Source organism: Onychostoma macrolepis, chromosome 01, assembly GCF_012432095.1.
Source record: "Onychostoma macrolepis isolate SWU-2019 chromosome 01, ASM1243209v1, whole genome shotgun sequence".
NCBI lineage: Eukaryota > Metazoa > Chordata > Actinopteri > Cypriniformes > Cyprinidae > Onychostoma > Onychostoma macrolepis.
Window position 1 is genome coordinate 34,409,430 of NC_081155.1, and position 17,061 is coordinate 34,426,490.

The 17,061-nt window shown below is 37.2% G+C and overlaps 1 protein-coding gene across 9 annotated transcripts in view; it reads right to left on the bottom strand.

The window, feature by feature from the left end:
- Positions 1–17,061, bottom strand: part of fat1a (FAT atypical cadherin 1a) — an 86,373-nt gene that overhangs the window by 58,112 nt on the left and 11,200 nt on the right. For all 9 annotated transcript variants that reach the window (XR_009269409.1, XM_058767222.1, XM_058767533.1 and 6 more), the window contains exon 3: positions 5,313–5,627. Coding sequence is in view for 8 of the 9 variants with exons in the window: in XM_058767222.1 (XP_058623205.1) it covers positions 5,313–5,627 (315 nt within the window). In the remaining variant the exon portion in view is untranslated. The remainder of the gene's footprint in view (positions 1–5,312; positions 5,628–17,061) is intronic.

Consider the following 17,061-nt stretch of genomic DNA (forward strand, 5'->3'; position numbering starts at 1 on the left):
CTCAGACTCTTTCGCATGACCTGACTCAAAGACAGGAACAATCCGTTCACCTGCAGTGCCTGTCATTATCCTCAGCTACACTGAACAAATCTGCACTCACAACGCCTCTGAATGCAGCTCTAGGACAAAACACTAATTCAATAGGGATCCTTGTTTCTCTGCCAGGTATCTTCCCTGGAAAATTCTACTGCGTTTTGTTGAGGGTGGCTGTGGCGCACAGGTGTCAGAGAAAATTACAGTCTTCAGATATTATGAGCTAGAGTTTTAAGGCAGCTGTATTCTGCATATTCTTTGTTGCCTGACTGTCTTTTACCTGAAGTCCTTTGTTTGTGTGTGTGTGTGTGTGTGTGTGTGTGTGTGTGTGTGTGTGTGCATGTGCGTGTTTTTGTGACATGGATACATATTTGTATAATGACATGGGTATGACAGAGGTATTGTAAGGAGAAGGTGACTTATGAGGACATTTCCCCATGTCCCCATATTTCAAAAGGCTTATAAATCATACAGAATTAGTTTCTTTGAGAAAGTAAAAATGCAAAAAGTTTCCTGTAAGGGGTAGGTTTAGGTGTAGGGTTGGTGTAGGGCGATAGAAAATACGGTTTGTACAGTATAAAAACCATTATGCCTATGGAATGTCCCAACAATTCACAAAAACAAACGTGTGTGTGTGTGTAGATAGATAGATAGATAGATAGATAGATAGATAGATAGACAGAGAGGTAAATACATAGACATTTCAATAAATTACCTAACACAGATATTTATTTATTCACCTATCTATCCATCCATGCATCCGTCCATCCACATATAACACATACATACATGCATGCATAAATAAATAAATAAGAGATAACCGATGGATGGATGGATAAATTAATTAATTTTAAATAAATAGCATTGTGCACATTATGCAGATGTGCTCATATATCAGATACAGAGGTTACAGTTATGTCTGTTTTTTGAATGTGTTGTCTTGCAGCTTATTTTCTAGAAATGGTCTTATTGTACTGGTGTGGAGGCTTTGTGTTGTGCACATTCGAGTATGTCTATATAGTACAATAAACTCTTTTCAAAAGATCAAGGAAAATCCTGTTTTCCATGACATGTTCCCTTCAATGAAACACAAAATCAGCACTAAGACCTGTTTACTGTTGCCAAAAAAAAAAAAAAACCTCACACACGCACAAACAACTAAACCAACCAATCGATATCATCCAAGGTGCTTTTGTGACCAAGCAGACAAAAATGTCAGCTGAGAAATAAACAATCAAACTCCAAGGCTGCAGATGTGCTCTTCACCGATCTACCAGCAAACCAGCAAACAAGTTTATTCTGCTTCTTCCCACAGGTCCTATTTTTTGCAGGGCAGCTTTGTAGACGCGCCAGCACAGGGCTCCGCTGTTTCTGAGCATGTAATTACTGAGGTTTGGCCTGCTGTATATTTAACTGCTTTATCGTCAGGCGTGACGGTTTGGGCAAAAAAATGAAAAACTAATAATAGAGGTCAGTGGTGATAACAATTAAACTCCAGATTCAACAAAGTGTTCATGGAAACCTTGTTCAAATATAAACAACGCAGGTGGTGTTATTGCAACCTGTGATAAAGGTTATGAGTTAATTGCTTGATTGCTTAGAAGTAAGCGCTTTTAAGTGTTGCAAAGAAGTTATGAATTGTTGAAAAGACTATTGTAGTAAGACTGCCTGCAATATTGCACTGTCTGCACACTCTTTCTCTTTCACACAAGTACACACAAAATGGCTGTCGGTACTTGTGTATAGAGATTTAGTACGGATCTCTTACTGGAGCCCTGCTTTAGAGAATTCTCAGTGACACATCTCAAAGTCTAGTGTAGGTTTATCTCCCATCTTTTTTAACCTAACCCAAACTTTCACTAGAGGCAGTCACTTAAATGTTTAATTTAAACAGATAGTGACTGAAACATTTCATTTTCAATCTGAGGCTGTTTAGTGTTTTTTTCCCTCATTTTCATTCTGAGTTAATAAGTGAAATCTTTCATTTTCCCCACGGGCTCAAAATTGCAAGTCATCATGATTAAATGGCTTATACTCCTGGTTATTGTGAAATGCTTAGTAAAGCAGGGAGAGCATCATCTTGTTCATTCATCACCCACGATAAGCCTGTGCAAATCTGCGCTAAAGGAAAGTCAAGCAGCCTTGTATGTTGTTGTTCCAGCCACGATGTCGCGGAAATAGAAACCGTTTCTAAATTAGAAATTTCGAGTGTCGCGGCTAGTTAGGACAAAAACTCAGATTTACATGGAAAAGATACCTTTTATCGCATGTTGTGTAATTCTTAGACATCTTATTTTATTTCGGATTTATTACAAGTAACAAAAAAGACAGTTGTGGTTAAGTTTTGGTTGTAGTTAACAATAGCAACAATGCCTTGAGGCTGAATTCTAATCTTTTCACTGACTGAAAACCACCGTCCTTTTTTTATTTATTTTTAGAAACTGCTTAAACAAATGGAACATCTGTACAGAAAAGACCACCTCCAATGAACTGTACTCATTTCCAGACATGTACACGCTGTGCAGCTGTATGTTATCTAGGAAGAGACGGACCCATCCTTAATTACTCCCAGTTATATTATATTATGTCTGAGTCTGTAAGTGTTTGGGTGGGTGAGCACCCTGTGCTTTTGACAAAAGATGTACCGTCTACATTACATACCGATATGGTTGTACAAGATCAGTTGTGCTTTGCAGAGCTGTTCCTCTGGAGATCTGATATGCACTTGTAAGATGACAAAATATTTCAGGAACTTCTCTGAACCATCTCTGATAATCACTACAAACGAAGAACTTCCGGACTTAAAACTAAAAGTGTTGCAAAAGCACTTTTTTCTTAAACAGAGTCTTATCTCTTACTCTTGGTAACACACACAAACAGGCACTTTAATAACCCACAGATATCTGTCACTCCTGGAATGGTTAATATTCTACTAAAAAGTCAGACTGCCTCCCTTTCCTTTCTTTCTTTCCCTGGAGCGAATCCAAGTGTGGAACCGTTACTGAGAGAACACAGTCTGCTGGAGGACAAACCCTTATTTGGTCTGAAAACTCTCAATGGCCACTGCTAGCAAAAATAACCGTCACATTTGTATATGTAACTGCATGGGGAAAAAAGACCACACAAGTCAGTAAAACACTGTGAGAGAGGCTGGCCACCAACTTTCACAGACTGGCCAAAACCTTCAATTCAAATAAAACTTCAGGGCCAGTTTCTCAGACTGATTGCTTTCAGGTTCACAAATTTGAACAATGCTTCAGTGTGCTTTTTTTGTCGCACATACTCACTTCATCCACATAAAGCTTGTGGATTTCAGAGAAGTATACCCATAGGAAAGAAAAATTACTTATTAAATCTCTTTATAATCTTAAATGTTCCTCCTAGGCAGTAATGAGACTGAATGTAGAACAAATGTTTTTCCTAAGAAAAATATCTAAAAATATCACACACAGGAGTGATCCCAAAATGTCTCAAATTTTGCTCAGATTTGCCAAAATTCTAAAAAATCTTTATAATTCTCATGAAATATGTAGCTCAATACTCTTACTGTACACAATTCACTTTTTTTTTTTTATTCAGTAAGGATTCATCACACTGATTAAAATGACAGTAAAGACATTTAAAATGTTTGATTTGATTGTAATAATAGAAAAATAATAATAAAAATTGAAATTTTACAATATTACTGTTTTTATTTTGGTCAAATGCAGCTTTGGTGAGCATAAGAGGTATTTTACAAAAAACATTTAAAAAAATCTGACTGACCACAAATGTTTTTGAATGGTAGTGTGTCTTAATGATTGGCTCATTTATGTCTTTTTATCTAAAACATTGTGGGAGCAATAGAACTGTAGCCGCTAGCTATCCCCGTCTTCCTCAGTTAAGCTTTAAAAGTTATTTGTTCTTAGCACTAAAACATGTTCAGACAACAATGGTGAAGATATTGCAGGCACTAGGTAATCTGACCTAACATGTTTCTGAAAAGTCCTGAACTTGAAGTGTGAATCATTTCAAGGTTTTCTACAGCTGCCAGGCCTCTGGATCTGCTGTTTGCACCTTTTTACGGCTATTCTCCTCGGTATGCCTTCAAAATCATGTTCTGCTCTATGGGGGAGAAGAGGATGAGGAGGGGGAACCATAGCTGTATAAAATATTCAGTGTGAGTCCATTTAGCAAACCCCATATGCGTACACAGTGATCCATGAAGAGAGTGAGAAAGAGTGGAAAGCGACAGAGAGAGAGACATGGTGAGAAAACAAGAACACGGAATAGATCTGAGAGCAGCTGAATGTGCCTTCGTTCACTTACTCACTAAGCCTTATGCTTCAGTAGATTTACATAAAAAAACTGAGGTTTGGGACTGATGGCACTCAAAGAATCTCAGAAGGGCATTAGGACATAGCTAACCTATGTCTAACTGTTTGTATGCGTCCTGTAGATGGATGTCTTCTCTGATGGACCATTTTCACTGTACTGATACAGGTCAATGTGACATGAAAAAGGCCCTTTCGAACAGAATATGCTGTGCAAACAATGCCTGACTAGGAAATGAATCACTGAGTTGTGTGTCAGCTGAACAAATAATTAACAGAATTGCTGTTAGTTACCATATGCACTACTGTTCAATCCTGGGGTCAGTAAGATTTTAAGATGTTTTTGAAATGTTCACTAAGGCCGCATTTATTTGATCAAAAATACAGTAAAAACAGTAATACTGTGAAATATTATTGCAATGTAAAATAACTGTTTTCCATTTCAATATTTTTTAAAATGTAATTTATTTCTGAGATGGCAAAACTGAATTTTCAACAGCCTTAATATTAGACTGAATAAATTTAGCTATTTAATATTTTGTGAAAACTGTTTTTACTTATTTCTTTATGATTCTTTGAGAAATACAAGGTTAAAAACAGCATTTATTTGAAATGTAATTTTTTTTGTAACATTATAATAAATGTCTTTAGTGCCACTTTTAATCAATTTAATGTGTCCTTGCTGAATAAAAGTATTAATTTCTTTCAAAAAAGTTACTTTTGAACCTGAAATTTCAGGTTTTTCCAGAATTAATGCAAAATGTACTCTGGTATACAATTTATTTATCAGTGCTGTGCAACATTTACAACATTTGCCAAATCTTTTAAAATAGCAATTATTTATATGTTAATAAATCTTCCTTATGTCCAGCTGAACCCACATTTGATAAATTTGGTTGCTTCAAACTCTGCATCTTCAAATCGACTGCTAGAAGGACTGTAAGATGAAAACAAAGAAACACTTACCAGTCTTAGGGTTGATGCTGAAGAAACCCTGGGGGTTCCCGCTAGTGATCTTATAGGACAGCTTTTCACTAGACTTGGTGTCTGGGTCAGACGCCTCAATCTGGATGATGGAGACATCTTTGGGTGAGTTCTCCATGACGGACGGATAATAGACAGGTTCGGAGGTCTGTGGGGCATTATCGTTGACATCCTGGACTTCGATGAAGACCTCGACGAAGGAAGACAGCGGGACCACGCCACGATCAGTAGCATAGACCGTCAGCCAGTAGTGAGGTACGGTCTCATGGTCCAGCAGTTCCTGTGTCCTGATCACACCTGAGGAGAACATGAAGAAATTTTAGGGTCATCTCTAAGACACATCAACTGGCATTTTTCTTTAAAGTTACACCTATGTACGCTATGTATGTCTAGGAGTGCCATTTAAAAGTAAAATGAAGAAAATCATCTGTTGTGTATTTACTTAAATAAAATAAGGTAACACTTTATTTTACAGTGTCCTTGTTACACGTTACATGCACTTACTATAGTAATCGCAATAAATAGTGCACAAGCACATTCATATTACTCAATAATTAAATGTATAATTACACTGTAATAAGGACAACAAAAATAAAGTGTAACCTAAAATAAAGCAATGTTTTTTTAATTATTATTTTATTTGGTAACACTTTATTTTAAGGTGTCCTTGTTACATATTACATGTACTATTATAATAACAATAAAATATGCATAATTACATAAATGTATAATTAAATTGTAACAATGACACCTTAAAATAAAGTGTTACCTTTTATTTAAAAGCAGCCTAATATTGTAGTAATTAATGTAGTAATTATTCATGTATTTTGTTGTTACATTTAATTACTTTAAATGGATTTAAAATAAAAACAAACCTTTTCAAACGGTTATTTGTCAACTATTATAAGTGATTGTTACATTTAAACATGTTTTAAACATCAAATAAAGAGTTTTAAATGTATTTACTTAGTGGCACTCCTAGTCATTCGCAGGTTGCAACATCACACAAACATTTTCACACAACAAAATAAATCGGCATTTGGCAAGTCTTCATCACAAATGAATGCAAACCACTTCACACATATTGTATGTTTCTTTCTCTAGGTGTAAAACCTAAAGTAGACCTTTAAATAGCATTTCTACATTTCACAGCTGCAATATCCTATACCCATCATGCTTTGCCTATGATAATGGCAGCCTTAGAAGTAGGGTTGGGCCGATAGATGATGCCGATGGCTGATAGACATCACGATGTTGAGCAGGCATCGTGATTCCAGTATGCTCATAGAAAATGTGTTTGGATTTTAAAGACGTGGCACGGTGCGGCGCTGCTCTTCTCGTCCAGTGTGCGACCGGCTTCAGTCATGTACTGTAATGTAACAGGCAACCGTTGGCAATCATTATTTGTTTTCCTTGCCATTCTGAATACAGATTTATGCTTCGGGCACACCTCCTAACTCCACCCCCGCCCCCCGATGTCATCGTCCATCGCGATGTTTCACTGCAGACATCGTCCAATGCCAATTTTGTAGACATCACCCAACCCTACTTAGAAACAAATAAGTGGCTTTGATAGATTTAAGTGGGAACCTAATACCTCCTATAGATTGTCTTATTGGTCCTCTAAGTGTAGAATGCCTTTATTAAACTTGCTTGCTTGGAGCCAGTCACCTGTTCAGTGCTCTACCTAGCAATCACAAAACATTAGAGACATTTCACATGTGTGCTGCATTGCTGTCAGCTGTGTCAACAGTCTGCCTATTCAGTCGGGCAAAACTCTCTGTTTCACTGCCATAAAGGAATGAGATGGAGGAGGAAGAAGAGGTGGAGGCCGTCAGTCAGCAAACAGCAGGTCTGCATACAAAGAGCACTCGAATCCATCACATATGATGGCGAGAAAGTAAAAAAGCAAAAGAAGCACTTGGACTGTGATCTCTACGTTTATCCAGGCCATGCACGGTAGAAAGGTGTGGCATAATTTATGCTGCAGAATGATTCATTAGATTTTATTGTATCTTACTTATATTTTATTGTATCATACTGAATAAAGCGTAGGCTTGGTTAAGTGCAATAAAGATTTGGCTTGCCTGAAAAGACCTGTAATGTTATCAGTAGGCAAGTGATCTCATCGTTACTGAGGGCAGGCAGGTGGGGTGTGTGAATGAAGAAAGAGAGCTAGATAGACACTCCCTGGCCAAAGTTTACTCCTGCCAGAACAGGGAGGCTCCTGTCGTTGAAAACTCGATCCGATTAAACTTGAGCCCTTGAACTTTGAGATTATACCTAGCTGGTTAAGAAATCTTAAGGTCCGGTGTTTATTCAGGTTGCAAACATTCAAGAATATTCTCATTCACTCCAACTTTAAGCCGACTCAGCATTCATGTTTGGTTGCAAAGTACAAGTATGTCGCACAAGGACATAAGAAACAAGGAAGCGGCAACGTTATCCAATTTGTTCCAGAACAATCTTTTTGCACAGTGCATAGTGCCAGTTCTGGTTCTTTGTCTTCTTAACTTGCTCTGCTGGGCTTTAGCAAACTCACAGGACTACATGGAGCCTCAAGGGTGTTACGTGAGAAAGAAGAGACTTACTCCTTTAAAACAGACATGAATAAACTGCTTTTCACAGGCTTGGGCTGTTTTATTTGACCTTCTTGGCCTTATTTTTCATTCATCATTGATCCGTAACACCTGACTTTAGCTGGATAGCTTAAGGCACCAATATAGGAGCTGAGAGAAAGGAAACGGATAGCTCACTTCATCTTGCCCATGGCTGTCGGTGTAGGGTGGCCCATAGATCAGCACTGTTATATACTCAACGTTGTAAAAGCTCTGCACAGTTAATTCTTAAAGAAGGAACATGTATAAGAAATTAGGCAAATGGAAAAGTAAGACTTTATTGGTTTTTAAACTAGATTTTTACATTTTCAAAAGAGTTTGGAGTCAGAGCGATTTTTTTTTTCAAGAAATTAATACTTTTATTCAGCAAGGACACATTAAATATATTCAAAAGTGACAGTAAAACATGTATAATGTTAAAAAAGATTTAGATTTAAAATAAATGCTGTTCTTTTGAAATTTCTATTCAGAATCAAGAAAAATGTTTTTCCACAACAATTAGCGGCACAACTGTTTTTAAACGACGATAATAAGAAGCGATAATAATCTGATTCTAATGTTTACCATGCCATAAAGGTTTTCACTTATAAAGATAATAGCGTTCTCAAAAGTCACTTGATTTGAGGTATCACAAATAACGTGAGATTAGTTACATATATAATTTTAATGCTTAGGGCGAGGATTTGTTCAAATCCCTAGCCACAAGTACGAACAATAGTAATTGCAATTATTGCCTTGGCAACGTCATAAATCATCTTTAAGTTTGTTCAACTGAACTTTGTAAAGGATTCGTTTAGCACGTGTAGAGGTTCAAGTGTACTGAACTGAGGGTGTGTTGAGAATTTGTTTGTGCAAGACTTTGAATGTAAGACATTTATATAAAATAAATGTCTAAAAATCTTTTATTTGTAGATATTTGGCTGAGAAGGACGGATAACAAAGACAAATGAGTGTGTGTGTCTGTGAACAGCTAGCAGGGTATGAGAATGTGTCAAATGGAGTCAGAGGAGCTTAACGATAGATGTGGACGAAAAAGAGGTGGTAGCAGAAGAGAGAAAGTGTGAGACAGAAAATAAGCTTTGTCTCTGCCAAACGACTGTCCGTGCTTGAGTGCTCATTTGGATGACCGGGGGATACACACAAAAGAAAGCAACTCCTTCAAGCTCAAAAGGCCGCTGCTGAAAAAGCAGTCAACAGGATGATGACTTCACCAACGCACAAGCACACTCCTACTAAAGCATGATGCTGAAAGACCACACTAAGCTAAAATTCACTTCATATTTATTGTAGGGATGCACAGAAAAACATTAGCCGAAAATGGCATTTTTGGTATTTAGCTGAAAGAGCAATGTCTGCTCAAATAACGCGGCGACAGGAAATTTCTATGTGGTATATTTGTTCCTGTTTGCAATAGCGCTACTATAATCTAATTAAATATTAAATATTACAAATACCATCTAATTAAAAACATAAAAAAGAGTTTGGACTCTAAAGCATTGCATATTTAAGTTTGAAAATTTTTAAATATTATCGTAAAATTAATAAAATAATGGAACTCTGACTTGGTCTGAATAGACCAATAGCATGGATTTACCAGATGAAATGCCCATAATCAATTGTCTTCTAGAAGCCTGGTTGAGTGAATTGCATCTGAATTGACATGCAAGAACATTTACCTAACAATAAACATTCCCAACAGGATTCCGTTTCATAAACACGAGTCTTTAGCAGTACTAACCAACCCTGACTAAGATGAAGCTATTGTTATAAAGAAGCTTCAGGCATTCTTCAGAATTAAAGCTCAAGCTTAAATGCTTGTACAATCTTCAGTTTTATAGTTTATAGTTCGTATCTACCAAAATGTTTCCCCAATATTTCCCCTTTTATCTACAAAGTAGCAATAGATGTAGCCCGGTTTGGTTCAAACAAGACTTGGAATTTGGAAATTCCGCACAAACGTCTTGGCGTATTCAAACACAGTCCGTACAATCTGTAATTGTGATGATTCACTCGGTGCATTAAGGTTGTTTCATAGGTATTCTGCCACACCTTTTAATTGACTGTGGTTGAGGAAGTTGTGAAACCTGCCCTGAAGCTATAGAATACGATGACAGAAATACAGCAGGTCTTTCTTTCTGGCTGCTTTGTCTGTTCATTTCTTCACCCTGAAGCGAGACATTTCACAGCAACCTGAGTGCCTCAATGAACAATGAGAACCGCTCGCACTGACTCGACATGGCTGACCTTGCACATAGGTGTGTGTGCATATTTGTGTGTGCAAAGAGAGACAGAAAGGAAGCTAATTTCATTCTCAGACTGGTTCGACATCCCCAGTGACTGATTAGATCATGAGACGGCCATGACTACACCATCTCCACACTGAGTTAACAAGCATGAAGGGTTTCTGATCTTGACTTGACATGTTAAAGTTTGGTCCTGGTTGAGAGTATCAAGGGCCATGATGATGGGAATGTTAAGTGGATTGGGGAATAGCACAGCCTCCATGCAGCCTTCCCTCTTCTAATGTTTCTCAACTTTCCCAAAATGAGGGTCAGAGAGAAGGGTCTTTTTGGGTAGTATGAGTTCTCCGACATGCTGTGAGCTGATGGTCATACAACACAATCCAGCTTGGGTCATTTCCAGTTCACTGTCACTTGAAATCTCAAAAATATCAACATCTGTCATAAAAAAATTATATAAACTATTAGAAATTCTTATAAATTATTCTCATGTAAACTGCTACACTACAGTAATCAAGATATTTCTTATATGAATTTTTTTTTGTTTGTTTTATTTCTAAAAATAATGCCTGTCCTACCACTAAATGCAATTAAAAACAATACAGTTCAAAAGTTTGGGGTCTGTAGGATCTTTTGTTGCTTTTGAAAGATTATATGCTCACCAAAGCTGCATTTATTTGATTAAAAATATAGTAAAACAGAAATATTGTGAAAAATTACAATTAAAAATTTATGTTTTTTAAATGAAATTTTTTGAGGAATAGAAATGTCATGCAATTTCATGCATCCCTGCTAAATAAAAGTATTAATTTAAGTCAAAATAAAGTGCAAACTTTTGAATGGTAGTGTAATTTGAGGTGTGATATAACGTTAGTGTGATGCTTTCAGAAAAACTGGGGGAGACTATTCTGGCAATGTACGTTAAATCCAATGTTGGATATTTTTGGTGGACAAACTAAACTAGAGAGAGTGTGAAAAGCGTGTTTCAAGAGATTTTATATTTTAATAGTCCACAGGGCTAAAAGTGCCCATGATAGCTGAAGAAACCCTTGCTTCTTCTTTATACACACATACAAACACATGGCACAGTTTCAGTTTGAGAAATTACAAATTGTATGTGAATGAAAAGCTGGCAATTGCACCAAATTAGAAGCCAGAAAAAGATTACCAGGGTTGTCAAATAGAGGATTATGATATGTAAAACCCTGTTTATCCCTAGTGCTCATTTTTTAGAAAGAGACAAGTTGCCTTCAAAAAAACTGTCAATATCATGTTGTTTTTTTTTGTTTTGTTTTTTTTTTGGATGAGGATGCGTAATAAGCCACAAGACTGCAGTGCCTGTAAGCACAGTTGACGTTCGCAGAACTGCTGTGAATATCATCAAAGCGAAGCCTGACTAACTCTGAGCAATTCTCTGACCTTCAGAGAGTGACTCTACACTGCTTCACATATGTAGTGGAGGTGGTGGAAGCAGAGGACGTGTATTCCTCTGGTCTGCACTTGAAAAAGTGGTCCATTTCTCTTTGAACTGGCTTGGTTAATTCTGTTTGCTGGGCTCCTGCATTCCTCAGCCTTCTTAGGCCTCCTGCTCACATGCTTATATAAACTTTCTCAGCGATTTTTCTCTCCACCTCCCGCTTCACTCTTTTCTCAATCTTTTTCTTTCCCGAGACTCCAGAGAAATAGTTGAGATTCCAGTGTCAGAACCAAGAGTATTATGAGGGAACCCTCGGCTAAGCTCCCATCACCCCACCTCACCCCTCCTTTCCCAACTTCAATCATATCATGCTCTCGGTTCCCAGACTTTTTTCAGGGGCTTTAATAGGGCTCTACCCCACTCTACTTTAGGTATGCAGATGGTATACAAGCCTTAAAGAATACTTGTACTATAAATTAACTCAATTATTACTTCATAAAACCATGAATAATATCTGGCCTCAATAGAAGGATTTGGGCCACTATTTTAGATTTCTAACTTTCCTGCCAGTACTGCAAATAATACTTTTTAATTAGTTAATTAGTTACTTTTTAATTGGTTATCCCCAACACACAAAAAATAAATAATCAAGATTTATACTTACAACTATTATAAATATTATTTATAAATAATCAAAATGTATATTTTTATATAGAATTTCAGTTTTTCTGATATTTTCTCTCCTTTTTTTATTATGAATATGATTTATATATACACTTTTTTCACATTAATGGCTTTAGTGGATGAGTAGAATTTGCAACCACAAAGAAAACAAAATATTTAAGTTTACACTGCATAAAAACGCATGTAGTCCAGCAGGCCATCCTTAATGTTGAGCCCTAAATATTCAGAGTACTGTATGAACTTAATAAATAAATGCATGTGTGGGAAAAGATTCACTCTAGATTAAAATTCTCTTGGAAACCAACACAAATCTAGTATAGAAAAAAAAGGGACCGCCACTGCCAAGGTTATCAGCCTCTAATAGCGGATTGAGGAAGCAATTAAAGAACGAGTGCTTGATGACTTTAACAAACACTGTGGCACACAAAAGCCATCTTATCTGCAGGGCATCCTGGACAAGTGATTACTGGCTTGAGGAGCCTCTTGAGTCAACCCTCTATTTCCGTGTTACGCATCATTGCGTCTTCTGTATATCGTCCAGGCTAACAAAGCAACTACCAACATGACTAGCACTAAAAAACAGCCTGTAACATCTGGCTGGAGGGAAAAATCATACTTAGGAAGAACACAATGATGTGACCGACTTAATATAGCTCACTGTCTCGCTCCACATATCACACTAATCTTATCGCCGGAAATCACTGCATTTGCAAAACAAACCAGTTAAGATATAAACCTATATACTGCAATCCTGAGAAAAAAATGGCTAAGCTGGTTCACAAAAAAGGAGCAAGAAAAAGAAGAGGAAATTCATCAAAGAAACCAGGGGAGTTTTTTCCTGCCTGCTTTAGCCCATTAATTCCAGCTGAGAGCTTCTTTTGACACTTGCCCAGACAGATCCCATTGTCCAGAAGACCTTGTGTTTTTGCAGAGGCCTGGCAGTGAGCGCAGCCTGTTTGTTTAAATATCATGTTTGTACTTTAAGCATGCTCTTTCCCCCATGAATTGACTCCAATCTCTGAGCCCTTCCTGATAACGAGCGTCTGTCCTCCGTTATAACAACATTTTTTCAAAGCATGAAATAGCTGCCCAGTGACATAGTCGGCACTGGCATTATCACCAGGCTACCGCATTAGCGTCCCAGTTCATGCCGGAGAGCTTTTCTCTCCTCTTTTGGGAAGGCTGATAAGACTATGAAGTGAGAGTATGTTTCATACGGGGTGCTGCCTTGACATTTTGAAAGCCTCACTTCTTTTTTCCTCTCACTTTTCTATTTATAAACGTGTGCTCCTTGGAGTGTTTCTGTGTGGCGAGGATCAAAGGCGTTTAAAATATTGCAGGGAGGAGTCTGGCGAGGCAGTAAAACACAGGGAATAGAAAAGTCATTTGGTTCAAACCCCAGATGTTTGACTCTTAACTAGGCTCCTAATTACACCTTTAAATATCATTACGAACGCAAATTTATACCTAACTGTTATCTAGGGGCAAAGCTGTGCAACCGACATTCCAAAACAAACACAGACACTGTGATATCGGTTTACATTAGACCGTTCATAACAAATGAACCAGTCTAAATGAAGGCGTATGTTCCTACTTTGTTGTTTCTGAGGGAGTTTACATGAACAGTCTTATGACTACAAATCTGAAAATGTGCAAAGCATTAAAGCTAGGCAAGCCAGATTGCAGCAAAGAAAACATGAAAAATGCCAATATACATTATCATTATTGCTGTTATTAACTGCTATTTTTAAAGTTTAACACCACCACAATGGGGGCTGCATGAAGAAAAAAAATCGAGATTAAAGCCGAAATCACAATATAGCCCAATTATCAAACTGCAAAGACTACAGTTTAATTAAATAAACAATTTCAGAGCGTAGTGTGGCACTGTTCTTTTACATATTAATAGCTTATAATTCTGTGTTTTCAATGTCTCAGACCAACTTGGTTTGGATTAAATGCTGCTCCAAACAAACTCTTCATGCATGTGCTCTGAGTGTGGGTTGTTTATAACATGCATTTGGGAACACAGCACTCACTAACCATTAATGAATAATTCTTACAAATGGCCTGTTGTCAACAAAATAGAAGCTTAAAAGGTTTAATGTCTGTAGTTTTCCACCAAAAAGCTAGACGGTTTAACATTTGAAAATGAAAAAAATCAAGACAGCTTTACAAAAGCAAAAAATTGTGTTATGTTATTTTTTTGTTATGTTAATTTATTGAAATATTGCAAAAAAATATATTGAAAATATTGAAAAAATGTAATATTTGGTCTATGCCGGAAAGTAGCGATCAACGTCATTCTTGCGCGAAGAAGTGTGAAAATATAAAAAAAGAAAAAAAAGGAAGTAAAACTACAAAATTCTAAAATACACTGTTATATTTTTTTGTGTTTGCAGCATGGCATAACAAGTGAAGGAGATGTTTCATTCCTCTTGAAACTATTCTCCGCTAACATTCTGCAGTGAGTCTAGTCTAATCAGACAATGCAATGATTTGCCGCGCCTTTGTTTGAATATTGGTTTGTGCTGCCAAAATGTACACAATTTGTCTAAATGGAGGTATACGCTGTTAGCAGTTTTCAAAAACAGGTGCAAGTCTATAGCGAAAAACACTGCAGTTTCGCTGAACGCCCCATGATGCAATGATTTGTTGTGCCTTTGTGGCAAGCTGTTGTGATTATCCGTCAAGCTCAGAAGCCCAACAGTGAAATAAAAAGCATTCATCTTCATTTCTCATTTCTAACCTCTGAGTGGAAAAGCCGTGGGTGTGACATTCATAGTCCCAGGATGCGCAATGCTAAAATGTCAGTTAACTTTGACGCATAGTCAGATACAGTTTGGGAGCAGATGCATCATACAGTTTGTCTCGCGTCAGTGGTTAGCATCTCCGGTTTCGCACTCTGCTTCCACTGGCGCTGTGTTTACATCTGCTGTCACTCGCCTTCGATTCTTGTTAAAAAATCTGTGACATCACAGGGGAACGGCGAACGTTGCAACATCGCCCACCATAATGGGAATTGGCATGGCTGAGAGCTGGACCGTGGCATATGGAATTTGAGTATGAAATACTGGGCTTAACGTCAAACCATCAATCCTGTAGCGCACACGTCTAAGACCAAAAACACTCCGCTTCTGGTTTGTTTTTGGCATGGCCGGTCTTCTTTCGCTCAACTGGCTTTTATTTAGGGAACATTAAAATAACAAGAGTTAACATCAGCACGAGTTCCCAAAAATGGGACCTGATAGTTGGAGACGGCAGTCGACTTTAACGAGGGAGAGTGTGCTTTTCATTTAGCACCCTACAATCAACTCCTGATCCTGCATTCCAGAATCCGGTTGCCCCAGCAACACAGCTCAAGCAGAGACTACACGGAGTCAGCCAGTCATATACCCTCTGCAAAAAAAGTGGAAAAGTAGTAGTCACACTCCTGAGAGATGGAAAAAGGTGATGAGATGGCGAGATGGGTAACAGAAGAGAATAGTCACACAATATTTTGACACTTGGAAGGAATACATAAGAGCAAAAGAGAAAGCCAGAGCGAAATAAGCCAGACATAGCAATAGTGTCATTATAGGAGAGAAAAACTCACTCCTGACCCCTTTTATTCAGATGACCCCCTTCCCCTTATCCCTGCCCGGGCCAACCGAGAGGTAGCCAAACATGAGAAGACAAAGCCGGCTGCACATTCCTCTGTTATCTGGCATCAGAAAGAATCAGCCAACCTTTCTCCCCACAGGAAGGACATATGGGGGATACGGCACAAAGAGAAGCACATGTACATTCTCATACTAGTACTTTGTACATCAAACTAATTTCTTCAAAAAGTGCTGTTCCACTAGCTGAAGGAACAACAGCCAATACCTTCTAAGCAAGAAGAAAAGCGTTTTTAATATAGGTTGGAGACTAGTTTTGAAAATACTGTCTAACTAAACTACTCTGATAGTGTTTTCTATATTACTTATGTAATGTATGGGCCCTATGAAATCATTACATTTTTTTTTCTACAATTCTTAAAAAAATGTTTTGTTTTACTTTAAATTTTTCTAGACTCTGTTTTAATAGTTAAATGAACTTTTATTCATCAAAAAGCATATCTAATTAATTGAAATCGTGAAACTTACAATATTAAACAGCAATTCATTAAAAGTTTAACAAAAAATACATTTGTGAAATATGTTTTATTTTTGTGCTAAATAAATTCTGGTAAATAATTTTGTCTGTTAAATATTCCTTTAAAAATAATGTTTTAATAAAAATTGTATTATTAGTAGTAGTGCCTTCATTACGTTCAGTAATATTTCTGTCACCAAACTTTTATTTTGACGAGTTGCTTTAAAGACTTTTAGGTTTCTGTTTGTAAATATGACATGATGATAGAAATGGTAAAATGAAGTGACTCTCTGAATAGTTCTAGAGATTTTGTTCATGTGTTTGTGTACTCATATATTTCCCACGAGTATCATGCACACTTCAGTATGTGTGCGTTAAACGAAAACGTGCGTCGGCGCCATTCATTCACACAGAGACATGCAGAACATGCAGGATTCATATTTAAATTTATTTTTGGGGCTTAATATTCACAGACACTAGTCCATATCGTGTTTTGATTTAAGTGTACTGACCTACTTTTGATGTATCCATCCAAAATTTGGCAAATTCCATGATATTCCGTGTTATACGGTAAATTCCGTTTCTATGACTGGATTCCATGATTCCGTCCACATTTTCCACAACGTGGAAATCATAGGGCCCTATATTACTATTCA